Raw genomic sequence first — 21277 nt, 5'->3', positions numbered from 1 at the left:
GTGCATTATTAGAAAAAAATAAAAAGTAACAAACGTAAAGATTTGTTTTATTTCTACTGGGGCAAGGAGGAGGATAAATAGAATGTTTTCCAATTTGCTCTCCACTGTATACACACATACCCACACACAAACATACACATACACACACCAAAAATACCCCAACAAAAAAAAAACCAAAAAAACAAGAATCAAAAACCAAAACCCCCTCAAACTGCACCAATACTTCGTATTTTGACCAAAAGAACAGATCCTGGGAGGAAGTGCAAAATGCAAAATCAAATGACCAAAAAATGCTGAACAAACAGCATTATTAATATACAAAATATTTATATTACTGAACTAGTAACAGTTGATGTTCTCCGTGTCTGTAAAACTTTGGAACCACATAGCTGATTTGTTGAATCTAGTCCATGCCAGCTTCCAAAAACCAGAAAAGATTTTAGTTAGCTTCATTCTTTGATGCCTCATCAAAATTTTCTACGAGATCTGAAAAAAAAAGTAAATGAGTTAAAGATACAAAAAAAAGAAGAAGAGGTAAATGAAATTCCTAACTTCTAAAATAAAAACAATAAAAACAAAATTGTTGCTACTAGAGTTAGCCTGAAAACGTACGGGACAAGAGGCAGAAATAAACTGGTGGCATTTCACTAATATGCTTCATTTATTTGCTTAAAACAGTAATCCTAAGGAAACGTTAGTCTTTTTTTTCTGTGCAAACTATTAAAGTGAACGACATTTTCATGTCAATCATAATTCCCACAGAAATGTTATAACAATAACTATGCAAATTTATAATCACAGTGAATCCAATAAATGCAGGCAGCAGAGCTTTGTGTGACAATTTCTGATTCTAAGTTCTAAATAGGAAGGCTTTTATTCTTTTTCATTAGATCGTATCCACATCACTGTGAATCAATTTAAATTCACAAGCTAACCATCAATAAAAAACTGAAAGTCATTGTGTAATGAATTAAATGAGACAAACAGGATGCTAAAATCTTAAAACTAAAGAAATGTCACTTACCAGGAACATCATCATCCTCCTCATCAATGTCTTCTGGTTTTGGTGCTTTGCTATCCAACACTACAAAAAGTTTATTTTAAAATTAGTCATTGAGAACAAAGACCTTTACAGAACACTTATAATGCCATATTTTTTACTTAATACTACAATCAATAAAACTTTAACTTTATTAGATATACACTAAATACAGCTGGCAATTTCAATGGGCAGTAAAATTTACATGCAAAATGGAATAATTCAGATGAGTTTGAATAAAAAGACATTATGGTTAATTTAGTCTCTAAATCAAAAATCAATATTCAAGATTTTTTCCATCTCTTTTGGTATAACAAGGTATCTAGCTATGGCAGTATGAGCAGTGAAATAATAGGTTCTTTGATTTTTAGGGGTGACAAGACACATCTGAAACCAGCACTATTTTGGAAATTCAGAACTTATGGTTGCTGCATACAACAGTATTGTACAATCAACAATATTAAACAAAAATATAGTTCTGTGATAACACTATCTTCTTGTTGTCATTAGTCAGAAGTGAATGTCAAATTAACTGTTTATAAAATGTGGCCTGCAGATCCTGACACTTTCCTTTTACATAATTACCTCTCAACTCTATATTACTACCAAAATGTATCTGAATATTCTATATGCCACACTGCATAATTATTAGATAAACAAACTCAAAAATTTATGAATGGGCCGGCCCCGTGGCTTAGTGGTTAAGTGCCCGTGCTCCGCTGTTGGCAGCCCGGGTTCGGATCCCGGGCACGCACCAACGCACCGCTTCTCCGGCCACGCTGAGACCGCGTCCCACATACAGCAACTAGAAGGATGTGCCGCTATGACATACAACTATCTACTGGGGCTTTGGGGGAAAAAAATTAAAAAATAAATAAAAAAAATTTATGAAGCGTACAAGTAACGTTATAAAAAGTAAAATTTACATACAGGCACATCTTTCCAGTGTAAAATGGGCCACGTTTTAAATCATTAGGTTCTTTAATTAAGGTGGGGAGGGAAGGAGGTACTAAATTGAAATACCTACCTTGCCGAGGGAACTGTTCAGCTAATTTCCTAAGACTTGTTAAGCTGTCAGCACCAAGCTGACTTAATATTCCAGGTAGCATCTCTGTGATTGGTTTGGCTTCTGCATGACCAGTAATTGCAAAGGTGTTAGCAGAAAGGGAAGCTTGGACTTTGGGATTGTTGAAATGAATAACTGTCCCATCATCTTTAATCATGTTCACCTGTATGATCACGGAAGAAAAACTTCACATATTTGGTACAACTAAAAGCACTATCTATTTAAAAAACAATTTAACCAATCATGTTGTTTTACTTGGTAGTTATGCAATCCCAAGGTGGTAATCATCTAAGCAGTGGATACGGGTGGAAAAAGCTCTAGCAACAAAGTAAAATGATATAGATGGCACAAATTACTAGGATGGTCAAGAAATAGTCATTTTATTATAGAATCTAGATTTTAAATTCAAAGACTTCTACTATGAGAAAGAAGTTCATGTCCACAGTTAGAAAAAAAATGGAATTACTAGCCAAGAATTGGCTTCTTAATGAAATTACCCACTGTCTTACTCAATTTATACTATCAAACTAAATCAGTACAGATACCATTTGGTGGGTTAGCATCTTATTTAGGGGACAGGTTGTAAGTAGGTAATAGTGTATGGTAAAAATAACCACTGGAAATCCATAAAGAACACTCAGAAATTTAATCAATCAGGCGTTGCACTCCTTTGAACACTTAGTAAATTTATAAAAATTTCAACTTGTTCTCATCATGTCATTCTTCATAGAGGATTTGCCAGTTCCTCTAATTCTTAAATGTAGCTTTTCAACAACCTGCAATAACCCTTGTAAAAGTCAAAGAAGCTCTCCCACCCACTTGCCTGGTCACCTGAATATGCTTTATCAATTCATAGGAAAACTTGAAAACCATCCTCACATTCTTTTTATAGCTTCTACCACTATGAATCGACTGTTTCAGATTTGATTTCATCCACTGCCTGGGACTTACTGAAAAGCAAGGTTGAACATGCGCTATTTAAAATGTCTATTTTTCTCCCTCATTCGTGCACTTTCTTTCTGTGTTTTAGTAGAGCTAAATTTACATAAGTTAAATGTGTAAATAATGTGATTCTACTATGCAGTTGATTCCACTGGGAAGTTACCTTGGTGGTAACATGCTTATTATATAAAAAGGTTAGGAGGGTTAACTCTTGGCTACTTTAGAAGCATTTCATGATCCATCCAAAAACTGCCCTTGTCACAATCAAGCAGAGATGCTGAGTGTTCTCCATGGTCAGTGGAAGTGGGCTTTTCTTCCTCAGAGGTGATCACCACCACTGATAGACAGCACCAGAAAGGAAGGGGAAGAAAGGGGCTTCTAAATTTCAGGCAAGACCTGGAACACAGAGAAAATAAAGGCAAATCCCCTGGAAAATTGTAACTAAACCCCACAATTTCCCAAATTTTCTCTGACAAAAATCACTATTTCAATTCTATACCCTTCCCTCTCTCAGCATTATACTTACGGTTCTATTATGTATATTACACACAGTAAGCATTCAATCCAGCTGTTCTGAATAAATATCATCATGAGTTAAAAATTTATATTAACTTTATAAACAGATAAATTACATAATTCTTAGGGTAATTATAGTTTAGGTAGAAAAGTTTAATGTTAAAGTAGGTGAAAATCTGGGAGAGGAATGGCTTGAGAAGGAGGTGGCATAGTGGATATGAAATGGGATGTTGCTCTGGATCTACCCTAGAATCACATAATTTTAGTATAGGGAAAAAAAATAAAGACATGGTAGAACTATATTTTCCAAATCACATAATTTAGTAAAGGATTTCTACAATATTTCCAGGTGTGAAAAGAGCCTCAAATATTGGAATTTGAGATATTTTTTATTTATAGACACTAAAGTCATAAGAGATTTGAAATCAATATTGTTCCAAAAAAGTCAGACCATGTATTTGTTGAGCTTAGAGGTCTTCTAGTTCAAATCTCTTGTTGAAGAAATAAACACTAAACACGAGAGCCCTTGGTTAACCAACATTCCCAAGACAAATAGCTGCTTACATGTAAACCCAGGACTTGAACCTGCGTTTCTCAACTTTCTGTTTAGTTTCCTTCCTACGACATCATTCCCATTCTTAAAATGTTTATTTGCCTATAAAAATTCAATTCTGTGGCCCCATGAAAGCTTGCCAGAGAATTATTTATCTCTGAATATAGACTAAATGGAGAATGCAAAAGAAAAACAGCAGGTATATGGATAATAATAAATAAATAAGAGGCTAAGGGCCAGCCCAGTGGTGTAGCAGTTAAGTTCGTGCGCTCTGCTTCGGCGGCCCGGGGTTCACAGGTTTGGATCCTGGGCACAAACCGATGCACTGCTTATCAAGTCATGCCGTGGCGGCGTCCCATATAAAGTAGAGGAAGATGGGCACGGATGTTAGCCCAGAGTCAATCTTCCTCATCAAAAAAGAGGAGAATTGGCAACAGATGTTAGTTCAGGGCTAATCTTCCTCAAAAATAAATACATAAATAAATAAATAAACAGAACAACATAAGTAATATTTAAAAAAAAAAATAAGAGGCTAAAATGGGGCCAAAAAGAATAAACACATTCATGAATTTTCCTTCTGTTCAAGCTTCTTTTCCAAAGGCTAAATGTTAAAAGTCACATTTTACATTCTGATGTAGGTCTTTGTAGTTTCAAATATGTTGTTTGAGTTTAGTGTAAAAAGCAATATGAATTCCATCTCAGACTGTGAAAGAGAAATAAATTTATTAATGGTTGTTTTAAATGGGGTTGTATAAAAGATGCAGCTTCATGAATAGAAAAGTCCAGAAATGGGTGGAGAGTTTAGTTAATTTTAGGATAGAGAGAATGAAATAACAGAAGTTAAAAAGGCCAGAATATTTTATTTCTATCTAACATTCCTTCCTCTCTACTGAGCAAATGACACGGTTATATAAGGCTCCTAGACACAAGCTATCAGAAACTATCAAAGGATGAATTGTTGGGCTGAGCAAGATCAGTTAGACACCTCCCTCACCCTTTTAGAGGCAAAAGAAGGGATAAGGAACTTCAATTTGCAAAGCAAATTGTATGCATTTCATACGGAGACTTCACTTCTTCCAGTGATTTTACTGCTGTTTGGTTTAAATAAGTCATACAATCTATATACAGTATAAGAACAAGGAGCAGACAAGTAAACAAAGAGTATTAATAAACTAGCTACTATACCAGCACTCAGGTCCCTTTTTCAATCAATCAAACATCCTTTTTATGTCCAAATGTTTTTTCCACTTAACAGGTAGCTGAAGGTAAAGGATGCTACTTGAGCTATGGAGGAGGAGGCATTTTTGAGACCCCAGTCCAAAATGTCAGATGCCACTGCTCTTATTTTTTGCTCTAACAATACTGACATATCTTGTAGTTACCAGAAAATATCTTGTTCTCCCATGCCTAATGCATTTACATATGCTGTTTTCACTGTTTAGAAGACCCTGTTCCTGCTTCTCCACCTTGAAAATTCCCATTTATCCAAGACTTGGGTCAGATGCTTCTTTCTTTGTGAAAACTTAAGGTGGTTTAGGCACCATCTGCACTTCATGGGTATTGCAATTATATAGAATTATCTTGTATAATTGTGTTTGTTAAGTCTTTGACCTTACTAGAAGGTGAACTCCTTGATATGAGAGACCATGCCTTACTAGACATAGTATGCCCCCAAGTATCCAGCACATAACAGTCACTCAAATTTGCTGAATGAATGGACACCTCCTATATAATTTATTCTAAAATCATAGATGCTGTCAGACCTCAATTCCCCAAATGTTAGATGAGGGGTCATCTCAAGGTTTAGAAATAGTACCAGTAGTGCCCCCAATGAAGACGTCCAGAACCTCCTGGGCTATATCTTTGGCCTGACTTTTCCTATCGTTCTGACCTTTCAGAATCAGCCTGACTGCCCTACAGAATTCAGGGCCATTTTTAAGTTATTCCTGGCAACTGCTGGGTGGCCCCATTATGCTGCTATCAAAACCTTAACCTCTGCCTTCACTGGCTTCCCACTAGGTCATGTATATTAATCACGGCAGCCTTCTATCTAGTAAATCTGATGCTCACTTTATTCCTACACAGCAGTAAGTTTTTTATGGCTATCACAAAGATATACTTGACTCCATAGCTCTTGCTGATAACTGCCCTCTCAGTTCAGAGAGGAGGTTTAAATTCTTCTGCTATGTGATTTTTTCTTTTTGTATGCAAGTCCCCACTAGGTCAGCTAGCTGCAGTTCTGAGAATTGACAGTTGTTTTTTTGTATGTATGTATGTATGTATTTACTTATTTATCTATTTATCTATCTATTTATTTGCTGAGGAAGATTCACCCTGAGCTAACATCTGTGCCAGTCTTCCTCTATTTTGTATGTGGGTCACCGCCTCAGCATGGCTGATGAGTGGTGTAGGTCCATGCCCGGGATCCAAACCCACGAACCAGGGCTGCCAAAGCAGAGCGTGCCAAACTTAACCACTATACCACGGGACCAGCCCGACAGTTGTCTTAAAATCAAGTTTTACTGCCACTCCTTCCTGCATGTAGTGGCACTTAAATGTTTATCAGGAAACTCATCTTTCATTACCTTCCGCCTCTATCTTAATGGGGTGAAATAACAGACATTTTAAGAAAAAGGCATGTAAGAATAAGGCACATCTGGGGTTTTGTGAGGCTAAGCGTTGTCAAATTACAAAAGCCTGAGGATTACAGGCTTTGTGCCCACTCCCATAAGTCAGTATCATTCACATTCAATCCTTCCAAGCTCAGCACCTGCTTATTTCTAAAGACTAATATGAAGCATAACCTATTATTGCTGATATCAGCTAAAGCTAACAGCTGTCATTAGACTATATGATATGCTGGGATCATTTTCTCTTATGCTCTGGTGGCAAGTCTGATGAAATGGATTCTCTACGGCTTTGCTATAGATAGTGTAAAATGGCATACCCTTTCTGAAAAGCAACTTGGCAATATGGATGAAGAATTCCAAAAATGTTCACGCTCTTTTAGCCAGTAACTACATTTCCAAGAATCTATTTGAAGGAAATCAGAGATGAAGATAAATATTTATGTATATAAAAGTCCAACGTGATTCTTTTATTACCAAAGCATTATAATGTAAATAAATAAAAAAAGGTTAAACTATGGGATACCCATATACTGCAATATATGTAGACATCTAGACTGATGATTAAGAAGAGTTTTTTAATGATATGAAACAATTTTTATAACATAATGCTATTTGGGGAAAAAAAGGATTCCAAATTGTACATCTAGCTATAGTCTCAGATATGTTAAAAATATATGCATATAAAGATAGGAAAGAAATACAAGACTAATAGTAGTTATTTCTGGGTAGTGGGATTATGACTGAATGTTTAGTGTCTTCTTCATATGTTCTGTATACCCTGAATTTTCCACAATGACAATATATTTTTATATTGATGGGGCAAAAAGGCTATTCTAAAAACAAAAGATGTTCATCAACAGATGAATGGATAAAATGTGGCATTATCCATACAATGGAATATTGTTCAGCTATAAAAGGAGTGAACTTCTGATACATGCTAAAACATGGATGAACCCTGAAAACATTAAGCTAAGTGAAGTAAGCCAGACATGAAAGGGCAGATATTGAATGATTCCACTTACATGAAATATCTACAACAGGAAAATCCACAGACACAGAAAGTAGGTTAGAGGTTATCAGGCGCTGGGTGAGAGGGGAACAGGGAGTTTTTGCTTAATGGGTATAGACTTTCTGTTTGGAATGATGAAAAATTTTGGAAATAGATAATGGTGATGATTGTACAACATTGTAAATATAATTAATGCCACTGAATTGTACACTTAAAAATGGTTAAAATGGCAAATTTTATGCTATATATATTTTACCACAATAAAAAAATAGTAAAAAACAAAACAAAAAGCCAAAAAAGCAGGATCTTAGAAGACAAAGGCTGCTGTGGAATGATAAGGTGAATGGGACATGGTGCTTCCCTTTTACTCTCCTGTACTCAGAACTGTCTACCCATCAGCACTTGAGGTTCTAGTTGGAGAAGAAGGAACTGTGATAAGAGTCAATTAATAACTTTTGGTCCTCCTTCTGTACAAGTGGTTCAGGAAAAATAAGAACCAGGAAGAGAAAAATACAAACAGTAAAACTTATGTGTACAACTATGAAATTTACATTCCCAGCCCTAAGCTTTCTCCTGAGCTCCAGCTCCCTATGGCTAACTTCTTACAGAACAATCAGTACCTCTTAAACTTAATAGGCCCAAAACAAACTTATCATGGGAGTCAGCACACTATTAGACTCTTATAGTCTACTGAAAACAGACTACTTGGTTAATAAGTAACCATTATACCCCACAATATGAGGCTGTAATGATAAATGTATTTACAGGAGAGCAATTTCAGCTAAGGGCAGTGGAAGTACAGAGAAAGGGTTGATTAATATGCTTGGAAAGATTGGGAAGTTTCCATAGAGGCAGAATTATACCCTACTTAAGATAAAAGCTGTCCTCTGAGTGTAAGACTCTATGAAGCAAGTAGGCCATCTAAATCAGAGATTCAGATTTTTGGTGACGTTTCTTACCAAATAAATCTGATAAAATCAATTATCTCTGAGAAATGGAATAGATATTACTTAATTGTTGATAGACTTATGTTATCAGGGGAAGAAAGGTGACAGCACTGTCACTGTATTTCAACTAGATTACCAAATAAGAAGCACATCCAAATATCTTCAAATGTCAGAGAACATAAAACATTTTCAGAAATTTAGTTCTAGATTACACTCTCAGAGTTTGCCTAACAATTCCTTCCTACAACCTGGTTATTTACTAGGCTTCTGTATGAAACAGTCTCTGACACTCCCCTGCCCTTGACTTTTTGACAGCTTTCGATTTCTCTGTCTTTGGCAACATATAAGAGAAATCTATATATGGTAATAATTTATTACACCAAATCAACAAACTAATGAATACAAAAAAGACCAGAGAAGCTTGTCTTAATCCAAATAGTCCTTCAGTTTTTAAATTTTCTAAATAGGATATAAATTAAGCTTTGAAAGGGGGAAAAAAATCACCAATACTGAGAGCCTAGAAAATAAGCTTGGCAAAAATACTTGGTAAAAATGCATTCAATGAGTTTGTGAAACCCATCACTGATCTTCCTGCTCCCCATCCATCAAACTGAGTACTCTCTCCTTGTTTGATGTTTTGAAGATCTAAGTACAGAAAATATAGTAATATTATTTTTGTTTTACAACAATGGCAATGATGCCTTCTCTTTTCAAAAGTTATCTGCTTTAGTTAAACTGCCAAAAAATGAAGATCGTATATTCCTCAGAGTTTTCAGCACTTTGAAACAAGCTTAAAACATCCCAAATTAAAAATAACAAAATTGTAATTAATGTTTCTTCTGTTCTAAGACATATGTTTTTATATATCCTGGTGTTTCTGAAAACTGTATATATGTTTTCATGTACACATTTAATGCAGTAATTTCTTTTTTCCCTCCAAGAAGCTGTTTTTAAACCATGTGTGTCATCATTTCCTTTAAAAAAAAAAATTCTACTTTTAAATATAGTAATACAAAACATAATGCTTGAGGCAAGCCAGATTATATATACTAGATATTTCTAAAAAAAAATTATTCTAGATCTGAAAAGTGTTATATAAAGTAAAAATATCTTGGTTCTCAAAAAATCAATTTAAGAAAGAGGGAAAGGGTTGGGCCCATGGCTTAGCGGTTAAGTGCGCGCGCTCCATTACTGGTGGCCCAGGTTCGGATCCCGGGCGCGCACCGACGCACTGCTTGCCCGGCCATGCTGAGCCTGCATCCCACATACAGCAACTAGAGGGATGTGCAACTATGACATACAACTATCTACTGGGGCTTTGGGGAGAAAAAGGGAAAAAAAATGAGGAGGACTGGCAACAGATGTTAGTTCAGGGCCGGTCTTCCTCAGCAAAAAAAGAGGAGGATTGGCATGGATGTTAGCTCAGGGCTGATCTTCATCAAAAAAAAAAAAAAAAAAAAAAGAAAGCGAAAGAAGGAAAAACGTAAAACTCCTCCCCATCTTAGGTTCAAATATTCAGAAATTTTACAGCTGTTACCCTGCATTGTTAATTATCTTTATGCATATTTTCTGTGTACATAGTTGTACACAGAAGTCTGTGAGGGTCGAAAGACATCATACACACACACTCACAGGGTGGGGGGGGCACAATGAGAGTGTGTATGTGCCTATTATGTACCATTAATTTTCTTTCTTTTTTTTTTTTTTTAAAGATTTTATTTATTCATTTTTTTCCCCCCAAAGCCCCAGTAGATAGCTGTATGTCACAGGTTCACATCCTTCTAGTTGCTGCACGTGGGACCCGGCCCCGCGTTGGACGGAGAAGCGGTGCCCTGGGGCGCGCCTGGGATCCGAACCCGGGCCACCAGCATCAGAGCGCGCGCACTTAACCGCCAAGCCACGGAGCCGGCCCCTGTACCATTAATTTTCTGTGCGATGTTTTAGAGCTATGACTCCTCAAAAAGTTAGAATTGCATTGGCAATATCAACAAAAAGGAATTCACAATACAATTTAATAAATGCTACAATAAAAGTAAATACAGAGCATTATGGAGGCACATAGGAAAGGCATCTAATCCTTCTTTGCACAAATGTGCAAAGGTGTGCTACCAGGAAGGCTTCTGGGAGGAAATAACACCTGCATTAAGACCTGAAAAGGAAGAAACAGCAATGTCCTTCGAAATACTGATGCGGATTTCTTTTATCTATAATGGTGTAAATAATGAGTTCTGCATGGTAAGTGCTCAATAATACAGGATATAAGGCAGGTATTTTCCCTTTCTTTGGTAGGGGTTTGGGGGGATAGAGAGGAGGGAGGGGCAGGAGGAGAGAAAAGGCCAAGAGTGGGTATAAGAAAGTATAACTGAAAAGACCGAAACAGGATAAATTAACAAATAGAATGAACTCTGGTTTTGACACACCTTAGTTCAAATCTGGAATCCAGCACTTACTAGCTATGTGATCTCGGGCAGGTACCTAACTTTCTAAATCTCAGCTTTCTCATCTATAACCAACCAACTCAAAGGGATATTGTGAAGTGGAAATGGCATAATACATATTTGGTTATTTGTCTAGTTGTCTAATTAGTTTCCCTACTAGACTATAAGCTCCAAAGGACAGAGACTATGAATAATATCTTATGTACCATTGTCTAGCAAGTCCTTGGCAAAATGCTGGGCACACAGTAGATGTTCACTAAGTGTTGACTATCATTAAATACTTTATTATGACAATTTCAACTACAAAAATACCATGATCTCAGAAGAGCATCATAACAAGTCTGACTGTATTCTAAAAGGATCAAAGACTGCTAACTGATTGGTTCCTTACTTCATTATAAAACATTTACAAAATTAATGCTACCCCACCACTAAAAGTCTTATTAATTATAAGGAGCATAAAGTCTTCCAAATCTGAACAAAACCAGACATTTAGAAAAACATGCCCTTGGAGATATTACATAGTTAAATCTATACTTCAAGGAGGTGTAAATATAATCTTTTCCTCTCTCTATAAAGTGTTTTTCAACCAAAGGTGATTTTGCCCCCCAGGGGATATGTGACAATGTCTGGAGACATTTTTAGTTATCATAACTGGGGACGGGGGAGCTATGGGCATCTAGTGTGTAGAGGCCACGGATGCTGCTAAATATCCTACAATGCACAGGACAGTTGCCACAATAAAGAATTATCTGGTTCAAAATGTCAATAGTACTGAGGTAGTGGTGGTGGTGGGGGAGTCAGAGAGTAGAGAGGTAGGCAAAGATATAAGATTGCCTAAACACTTATAAGTAGGTTAGGTTTAACATTATCAGAGTTCATGTCTATTATTGCAACTTATTCTTTTTTACCAAGCTTTGGATTTTTTAAGAGAGGCTTAGATTTGTTTTTTGTCAAATACACCCCAGATAAAGAGGACAATCTCTCTGAAAATTATTTTAGGTCAATGAAAATATATAAAAGCTTTCAATAGCTCAGAAAAAAAAAATGCATATAAAATGCTTAATTTCAATACTTGCAAATGAAGTTCTAATCTTTATGAGAGTAAGAATGTAGAGGCACATCAAGCTGAAGATAAAAAAGACACATATGGCTTACATTTTCTACCATTTTATCAGTATACTGATATTGAGTGTACAAAGCCGATTTAAATGATGTGTTAATGAATATCTGCATGGTGGTAGGAACATGTGGCACTTTGCCATTTCACTGCCTTATCTTTGGTACTCTGCTATTTCTTTATTAGTGATCTTTACCCCCACATTATTTCTAATCTGCGTTTTACAGCACATGTGCATTAATAACCTATTAAAAATTGTGAGGTGGTACCACACCTAGTAATGATATAATTAAATATAACTTATGGCAGTGAAAATTTAAATATTGGTTACTATCAGAAATGGAATCACCAGATAGAAATGGATCTAGATAGTAACAAATCACAAATAGTTGATGTTATTATAATTTTTCTTGAGTTTCTTTTGAAATAACATCCTTCTTTGGCTTCATATTTGAGAAAAGTAGTATCATCAAAATATAATAAAATGATTAAAAGACTTTAACCAATAATTTTTGTGCAAGAGGTCTAATAAGAAATCCAATCCATGTAAAGCTATTGCTAAGCTTCTTGGCTGAGGTAATAATTCGAGACTTAGTAGAGTAGAAAGGTGGTCTTAAAAGAAAAAAGTCCACCATATTTGAAGAAATCTTGGGGTTTCTTTATTTCTATATTTTTAGAAAAAAATCTTATTTTACATTAAAACTCAAAAGCAGTTCCATAATTTTGTCATATATGCAAATACTTTGAGACTGAAAAGTATGATGAATTCCTTAACTGTCTACTGAAATCATTTTTTTGACAATCACCCAATTTTATACAATGAGCAAATTCAACAGCTATAGTCCTTCAGACATGTGAATGACAATATCAGATTCTTCTAAACTGATATTTTACATTTGAAAAGTGTGGATAATTATTTGTGAATGTGCTATTTGTCCACATAACTTAACAATTTACAAAGTGATCATACCTCTTCAATACCAGCTATATTATTCACAGCCAGTTTTTTCAACGAACTCTGAAGTTTTTTGTCATCAGCTGTAGCTGTTCTATGTACCACCTTCTTCTTTCTGCGAGCTGTACCCTGAAAAGTAACCAAACAGAAGCATTAGCATGCCTTGCATCTGGCAACTGCAATCACATGTCTTCCTATCTACAATACTCTAGCTAAAACACACATAAGAAATTGCTGACTTAATAGTAATGATTAATAAGACTGCTCAGAGTTGTGACTGTCAGCCTAACCTAGATATTTTAAGGTCAGTTCTAGCCAATTTTTATTCTTTCCAATAACCAGCCTTTATCATTTCAACACATTATGTTTTAAAAGTTTTCTAACAAAAATAATTAATAACTTTAAGACAATTTAGTGTGCTTTATAACAACTTTCAAACATTATGAGGAATGCTTTTTTATAGCCCCTGACAATATAGTTAAGTCTAAAGATATTCTGAACCTTTGGAGATTATGACATAATTAAGAATCAAATGCCTACTATGTGAGTGTTCCCGGGTCCTAGAATCCAGGAATGAAAAAGATCAAGTTCTTACTTCAAGGAGCATACATTACAGGGAGGGGAAAAGGCAATAAATATATAAACAAATTAGATAATTTCAAACATGATAAAGAAAACACCACCACCACCACAGTGATAAAGAGTATTGGGTGGGGGGAAAGCATTCCTTTATTGGAAAGTTCAGGGAAGGCCCCTCTGAAGAGGTGACGTTTGACCTGAAACCCCTGGGACGATCTAGGGAAAGAATGATCCAAGCAGAATGAAACAAGAGTAAACCTGTTGTTTCTAGAAAGAGAAAGCAGGCCAATATGACTAAAGCAGAGTGAACAACAGGAAAGGAGGAGGAAAATGAAATCAGAAAGACAGGCAAGGGCCAAATCATATAGCATAGAATGCCATGGGCAGGAGTTGGATTTTATTCCAATTGCAATAGGAAGCCAGTGAAAGGTTTTAAGCATGGAAATGACTTGATCTGATTTATGATTTTAAAAGACGACTGAGGTTGCTGTGGAAAATGAACTATACTGAGATCAACCAGGAAGTTACTGTAGCAGTTCTGATGAGAGATGGGAGTTGTGGCAGTGGAAATGGTGAGAGATCAGCCTATCAGAAGAACCAACAGGATTTGGTGATGGATTGGATGTGGGATATGAGGGAAAAAGGAATCTAGAATCATGCTTGGATTTTGGCCTGAACAAACAGGTTGAAAATTATATTATTTACTCAGATAGGAAAAAGCTCATTTCTAAATGGATACTCTGAAACTCTAAATATATTTTTCCATTGAAAAACTATTTAAAATAATGGATTAAATTCCTGGGCCAATTTACAAAGATGTAATCTAAAGCAGAGCTGAAACACTACCAAAAGCAGCGTTAAGTCTTGAGGGCTAAATCGTTCTGAGACCTCACAGGAATAAGGGGAAAAAAATGGAGATTTCAATCTCCGGGTAGCTCCTGCAGTAGTACTCAGGGAATCAGCATTATAGAAGGTAGGCAGGGGCTTCAGTCTCAACAACTGTGGTGGGAGCAGAAGAGAGCTCTATGAGTAGCAGCAGAGATTGTGACTAAATTCAGTGGCTGAAGGATGGACTAGGAGTGACTATTTACATAGATGGTCATTTATTTGTGAAGTGTTCCTCCCTCAGCGATAGCTCAGTTGCTTGCTGGATACCTCAATGCAAATGATCCTCAGGTACCTCAAATTCAACATGTCTAAAAGCTTATCAGTCCATCAAATTATTCTTCCTATATTTCCTAAGTGTTGTAGCTGGTGGTACCACCATATACCCAGTCTCTAAAACCAGAAATTTGGGGTTCATCCTAAACTCTTCTCTCTCCTTCATCCTCCATATTCCATCTGTCATTAAGTCATGTCAATTCCAATCCCTAAATTTGTGTCCCACATACTACAGCTATGGCCTCTCAATTGTTCTCCTCTATGCTAAACTATTTCATTCCATTTTCCACATTGCCAGCAGTTACCTTTCTAAAATGACTTATTTCCTTCTTAAAATCCTTTAAAAGTTGCCCCTTGCCTACAGAATAAAATCCTAAGCTCCTTAGTACGGTATAAGACAATGCTCTAACGCCATATTACCTGGTTGTTTCATTTCCTACTATTCTTTATCCATTATATACTCTAAACTCTAGCTACACCAAACTAAAGCAAGCCATTCCATTAAGCATTGTATTATCTCAGCATCCTATGTGTCTTTGCATGTGTGAATGACAATCCCTTCTCACTCTACCCACTCACCCTCTCACTTGTCTACCTGTCACTATTTAGTGATAAACTCTTGTTTATTCTTCAAATCTCAACTCAGGGATGACTTTCTTGTGTCTCCTAGGCAAGAGCACCTTGTACCTCATTTTAACACTTACTATTCTGTAGTGTAACTGTGAACATGTCTCTTCCAAGCTGAGCTGTGTCAAGAGCAAGAAACCTTGTTTATCTACTATGTGCTCGGCACATAGTAGGTGCTCAAACTAGTTAAATGAATGAATGTGCCAACCACCTCGTTTAAAATATTTAATAGTGATGTGCTGCATCAAGCTCTTCCGGGTATATTCTATGGTTCTTCAATATCTCTAGTTTTTGCATTCGTACATTACAATACACTTGATGCTACAATGTGACTATTTTGGTTACATGAATGTGTTAATATGACTCCAGAGTCATATAACTGTATCACTATGAAAGGACAAAGTACTAATCACTTCTTCCCTTCTCCCTCTCCTATCCCCATCCCCAGGAACTGTGGTTATCATGAAAGTAAATGACATAGTGGGGCTGCTACATAGTTTCTTACCTACCCCCTCCCCAGGTCTGAGGTAAGTACTGTTCTTGCTTTTTTCCTTTTGTGAAGATTGCATTGGGCAAAGATGAGAGCAGAATATTCTCCTTGAGCCTAGGGCCAGAGCTGAAGGGAATCAAAGATTCTGGTGCTCAGAACTAGCTCTTCCATAGGTTTCAAAGTACATGGAATAAGAAAGCTTAGGTTCATATTCACCAACATAGAAGAATAGGTAGGAATTTGAGGGGAAAACCTAGCAATGAAAAAACATACAATCAGCTTGAGCATCTCCAGTTAAACCACTTGTAAATCTAACTGTAGCAGTAGGTCTATCCAGTCAATATAAGGTAACCTCAACATCTGGGATGCCCTGCAGGTGAGTCTAACATCATAATAGCTATCATTTATTCAGCATCTACTCTGTGCCAGACACCATGTTAGGTGTTTTATAAATATTACTCTAATCTTTAGAAGCATCTTATGCAGGATTATTTCTATTTTGCAGATGCAAAGATGGAAGCTTAACAAGGTTGGGTAACTTGTTCATGTCACATAACTACCAGATGTTAAGAGGATTCAAACAAATGTGGCTATTTCCATTGTACCATCAGAGAGAAAAGTCTTCTAGTTACCTATTTTAGATCTAGACAAGTTATTTTCAAATTGGAATGTGGTTTGATCTTGATTATTGAAAAGATTTTAGCCACAAATCCAAAATAATAATAATACTATCTGGTAATAATACATTCTCCTATCAATTTTTCTTATGCCACACTCACCTTGCCCCCTATCCGGACCTGAGCCTGAAGTTTGGCTAACTTTTCTTGATTCATGCTGTTGGTAAATCTAGGGGGGGAAAAATAGATTTGTTAAAGTCACTGTTTTACCAAATAAAATAACTGTTTATGCAACAGTACCTTCTGGTTCACTGAGCTTGCAATATGCATCACCACCATGATCATATTAATACTGTCTATATTTTTAATAAATATTAATGACTTGTTCTAGCTTCACAAACCAGACATTAAAGAACCAAAATTAAATAATACCATGCAGAAGTCGAATATACAAACAGAAAATAGAATGGGATTCAAAGTTACCTATTTGAATATCCCTTCTTAAAAGCAAGATTCAGTACTTGGGCATTCAATAAAACCTAACCAATTATAAAATCTCTGCAGGCAAGCCAGTTTTTTCCCTCAAAGATTTTTACAGCAGAGAGCTGTTAGCAAATGTTATTAGCACAACCTTCCAGTAGACTTTTTTCTGCCAAATCACATTCTGTATTTCTTGTAAACCATAAATGGAGGACAAAAAAAAAAAAAAAAGAAAGAAAGAAAAAAGCTGGACAAAGAAGAAATTCAACAATAGGCTGTCCAGCTGTCAAGATATGAGGTAGTCACATCCTCTATTCAAGGTCATATGGTATGTTAATAATAGGGAAAGAGAACCAGATTTCCAGACATTCAGCACTTCTGCAGCACCTTCCACAGAGTTCATTGAATACTGTGCACTGATAAAGTATGTCATACTTGTCAAGATATTCTCGCATACAGGGTAAAATGCCTCACTGCACAATCTGAGAAAAACATATCTCTGCTATATTAATACTACAAGTTTTGGGGAGGAGGGGGAGAGGAGCTTTTTAAGGCAATCTTGATTTTGAAAATTCTAAGAACATTATAAAGTCATGAATCCTAGTCTGGTCAGTGATATTCCTACTAAGGAAAAAATGTTCTTAAGTTTATAATGGGTCATAACATTCCACACTATATAAACAAATAAAAGCCATGTTAAAAGTCTTGTCTTGTTCTGTGGATCAACAGATCATTACTGAGACATGAGAGGGAGTAAAGGACAAGGCTGTTATCAAAACTTTTTTGGCCAATTCTCTAACCTCTTTATAATCATCATTTAGGTGAAAAAGATACTGTTTTCTTCATTTGACATATGAAAGGGAATGAAAGATTATATAAGTATTAACCATTGTGTATTCTGACACTGTACTTAGGCACTAACCTGTATATATCTCTGCTTTAAGGCCAAATAAAGTCCAGTTCCCAAATAACATTTAGAATTGGATTCCTCAATCTTTGCTCACCACTATATCACAATGCTCAAGCAGCTAAAAACACTCTTTTATAGGAGGAAGTTTGATTAGAGTACAAAACCAGAAGACCTATGTGTGTGCCAATCTCAACTCTGCCATAGACTTAAATTTGCTGATGTAAATCCCAATCTCTATACTCAATATCCACAGAAAAGGACCAATATTCACTTTTCTCAAAGGAATGTGGCCAGAAAGGTGTAGTGAACTAACAAAGAGCCTCAGGAATTCCCCCCCCCCCCCCCGCAAGCCTCAGGAACTTTTTACAAAAAAGGGGCTAAGTGAAAATATTAGAACTAGACACAGGGTAACCTTTTAGGACTCTTCTGTATTTTGAAGTAAGAATCGCCAAGAGAAGAGACGGATGAGAAGAGACAAAAGTCAAGATAAAGAGTCCTGACTTGTTTGAAACAAAGCAAGAACAAAATTAACTCTTTATATCAATGTGTAGATGAAAGAACATAGTCCATTCCAGATATTCAGGACAAACAAAAAACTTGTTCCCAAGGAGTATCTCAGAGAAAAAGCATCTTAGGGAGGTTGGAAGCTCAACGGGGTAGGGGAAAAAGAAGGGTGGTCCTTTGTCTACTAGCAGGTTGGGGTGTGTGGAATTCAAGTAGGTAACAGGATTGGACTTAGTCTACCAGAGATGAGACGTTCAAGCTCAGAATCTGGACTAGAACTCAAAGGTCACCTGGTTTAATTCTCTATTCCTCAATCAACCTTTACTTTATTGTACCCATTATTCCTATCTTGTATGTGAGGCCACCTCAAATACCTGCAAGCAGCAGCAGGGTACAAGTTATAAACAAATAAAACAGTTCACCTCCCTCCCAATTTAACAGATTTGGAAATAAAGACCCAGAACGGAGAAGTCACTTCCCAGGCCCAAAAGGGAGAAATACTTCCTAAGGCCATATGATTAGTAGGTTCTTCTTTAGGTATCCTAGGATCTTTTAGCCCTTTCCTCAAGGACTCAAGAAAGGGTGTTAACTAAGTTTATAATCAATATTTATTGAGTGCCTATGTTCCACGCATTATGGTAGGCACTTTCACATACATCATGTTTACAGCGATAAAATAATCTCAACTTTTAGTCCCGAGTTTTTATTATGTGGGGTTTCTCTAAGAGAGGCACAGGCTTTGGAATCAGAAGGATCAAGGTTCTACCACTTACGGCTTCGGAAAGATATTTTAATTCTCTGAAATTGTGTTCCTTCTGTATTAGAAAAGGTAAGGCTTAAAGGTTAAGTTATCAAGCACAGGGTATGGCTCACAGTAGATACTCAAAAACTGGTAACTATTGTTACCACTCCCGAGGGGACAGCTATGGTAGGTATAGTGAAAAAACGTGGGAACGGAAGTTGAAACCGCCATTCACTAGCTGTAACACTGTGCCCGTCGGTCAATCATCAATTTCCTGACAGCCTACTACGCATCAGGCAGTGTAATGGGGCTATAAAGACAGGTAAGGCAATGAATCTCTCAGAGAGGGAGGCAGACTTGTAAACAAATACTGCCATTACGAGGTGAAGAGCGCTGGAATGGATTCGGTCCTAAGCGCTTGGGGCCGAGGGGGCTGCTAACCTCAGTTTCCCTATTTGTAGAGTGGGAGGATCAAATGAGATGACAACAGATCGGCTGTATAAAGCTCAAAGCTCAAAGCATTGTTGTCATGAATAATGAAGAGTAACAGGACAGGCGGGGGACCACCCGCCACCTAGGGCTGGATCTGGGCGGCAACAGCGCGGACTCGCTCGCCTGCACAGGGGGCGGTGGTGCTGGGGACCTTCCCTCAGGTGCCGACCCCCAGCTGCGCCGCCGGTAACCGACAGGCCAAGCCAGCCGCCTCCGCCCTCACTCGGCGCTCCACGGCGGAAGTGGCAGCCCAAGCGGTTGGCGGGTGTCGGCAGAAGAGGGCGGGGGGAGACCGTGCGCAGCGGCCTATGGCCGTGGAGTGGCGAGACCGCCGGGGGTCTCACCTGAAGCAGGAAAGGTCCTCCGACACCAGCACGCGGCAAGAGCAAGATGGCTGCCTCAGTCGAGACAGAGAAAGACGACGGCTGCCGCGGCGGCGGGAGCGGGGCCCACGTGACAGGGTCGGCCCCGCCTCCCTCTCACCAAAGCAGCCTACCCGGGGAACGCAGATACGAACTACAAATCCCAGCCTGCTCTGCACCTCCCAGTAGAAAGGCGGCAGGTGCAGCTGGCCGCGCTGCATTCTGGAGCTTGCAGTCTCCTGAACGTTTTATTGTGCCTACAGGTTATAGGAAGCCTAATAAAAGGGCAGTGTGTATTTTTGTTTGGGTGTGTACTTTTGTTGGATATCCTTCACTAAGCATTAAGAACGCACTGTCGGACTCAACTAGTGCGGACTCACTAGTGTAAAGACTCAACTAGTCTTCACACAGGAGAAGAGACGGGAAATTTGATCTGTTTATTATGCATCAGAGAGGAAAAATTGAGGAGAAATACTCAATCCGCAAAGTTTAAAAACAAATAGATCTAACCAGAAGAAGCTTTAACCTTTAAATGCCTGCAGTGACTTATGTCCTAGTTACCTGAAGAGCTAGGTCAGTTTTGCAATAAGAGATCCCAAGCTTGCATCAGTTGGTTGCATAATCCCTGAGTGGAAGAATTGCGCTTGCAAGGAAAAATAAGGTCCAGAGCTCTCCTGCAGCAGGAAGAGGCATTCTTGCAAGGCATGAGACCATGCATCACCGCAGAAACAGGTTTGCCAGGTCTCCTGGAGACCCAAGCAGGAACCTAAGAATGAAATCCGGTTGTCTTAAGTCGTTTTTATTTGCAGAGGGATAAGGGAGACCCGAGACCAATGGGCAACCTGGCCACTGTTAGGAGCGGATGACTTCACCAATCAATAATTTGCGTCGTGAATATTAAGTGCAGTGGTTCTTGGGGGGAGGGGCTAGCCTGCTGGCTGACGCAACCAGCAACGGTTCTCCCGAGCCACCTTCCCACCCGCTACTATCTCGGCCCACTTTTTCCCTCTCGGTCCTCAAACCGAACATCCAGAATGCGGGGTAAGCTCCTCGCGCTCGGCAGCAACTCCCGCCCCCCTCTACGTGATCTGCACCTTT

At 37.7% G+C, this 21277-nt stretch overlaps 1 protein-coding gene across 1 annotated transcript; it reads right to left on the bottom strand.

The window, feature by feature from the left end:
- Positions 1–30: 30 nt before the first annotated feature.
- Positions 31–20255, bottom strand: BTF3L4 (basic transcription factor 3 like 4). Its single transcript, XM_058552398.1, has 6 exons — positions 20162–20255; positions 16852–16918; positions 13231–13344; positions 2067–2268; positions 1025–1084; positions 31–486 (listed from the first exon to the last, which is right to left on the bottom strand). The coding sequence occupies exons 2-6, from the start codon at positions 16903–16905 to the stop codon at positions 440–442; spliced, it is 477 nt and encodes a 158-aa protein (XP_058408381.1). The 5' UTR covers positions 16906–16918; positions 20162–20255; the 3' UTR covers positions 31–439.
- Positions 20256–21277: the final 1022 nt, after the last annotated feature.

The sequence above is a fragment of the Diceros bicornis genome, chromosome 13 (assembly GCF_020826845.1).
Source record: "Diceros bicornis minor isolate mBicDic1 chromosome 13, mDicBic1.mat.cur, whole genome shotgun sequence".
Classification (NCBI taxonomy): Eukaryota; Metazoa; Chordata; class Mammalia; order Perissodactyla; family Rhinocerotidae; genus Diceros; species Diceros bicornis.
Note: the sequence above shows the minus strand (reverse complement) of the source record. Positions and strands in the feature narration are given on the sequence as shown.

Coding starts and splice junctions, on each gene's coding strand:
- BTF3L4 (XM_058552398.1), bottom strand. CDS start 16,905: ATGAATCAAGAAAAGTTAGCCAAACTTCAGGCTCAGGTCCGGATAGGG. Junction 1,085..2,066: donor TGAACAGTTCCCTCGGCAAG/GTAGGTATTTCA, acceptor AACTTTTTGTAG/TGTTGGATAGCAAAGCACCA. Junction 487..1,024: donor GGAGGATGATGATGTTCCTG/GTAAGTGACATT, acceptor TTTTTTTTTCAG/ATCTCGTAGAAAATTTTGAT.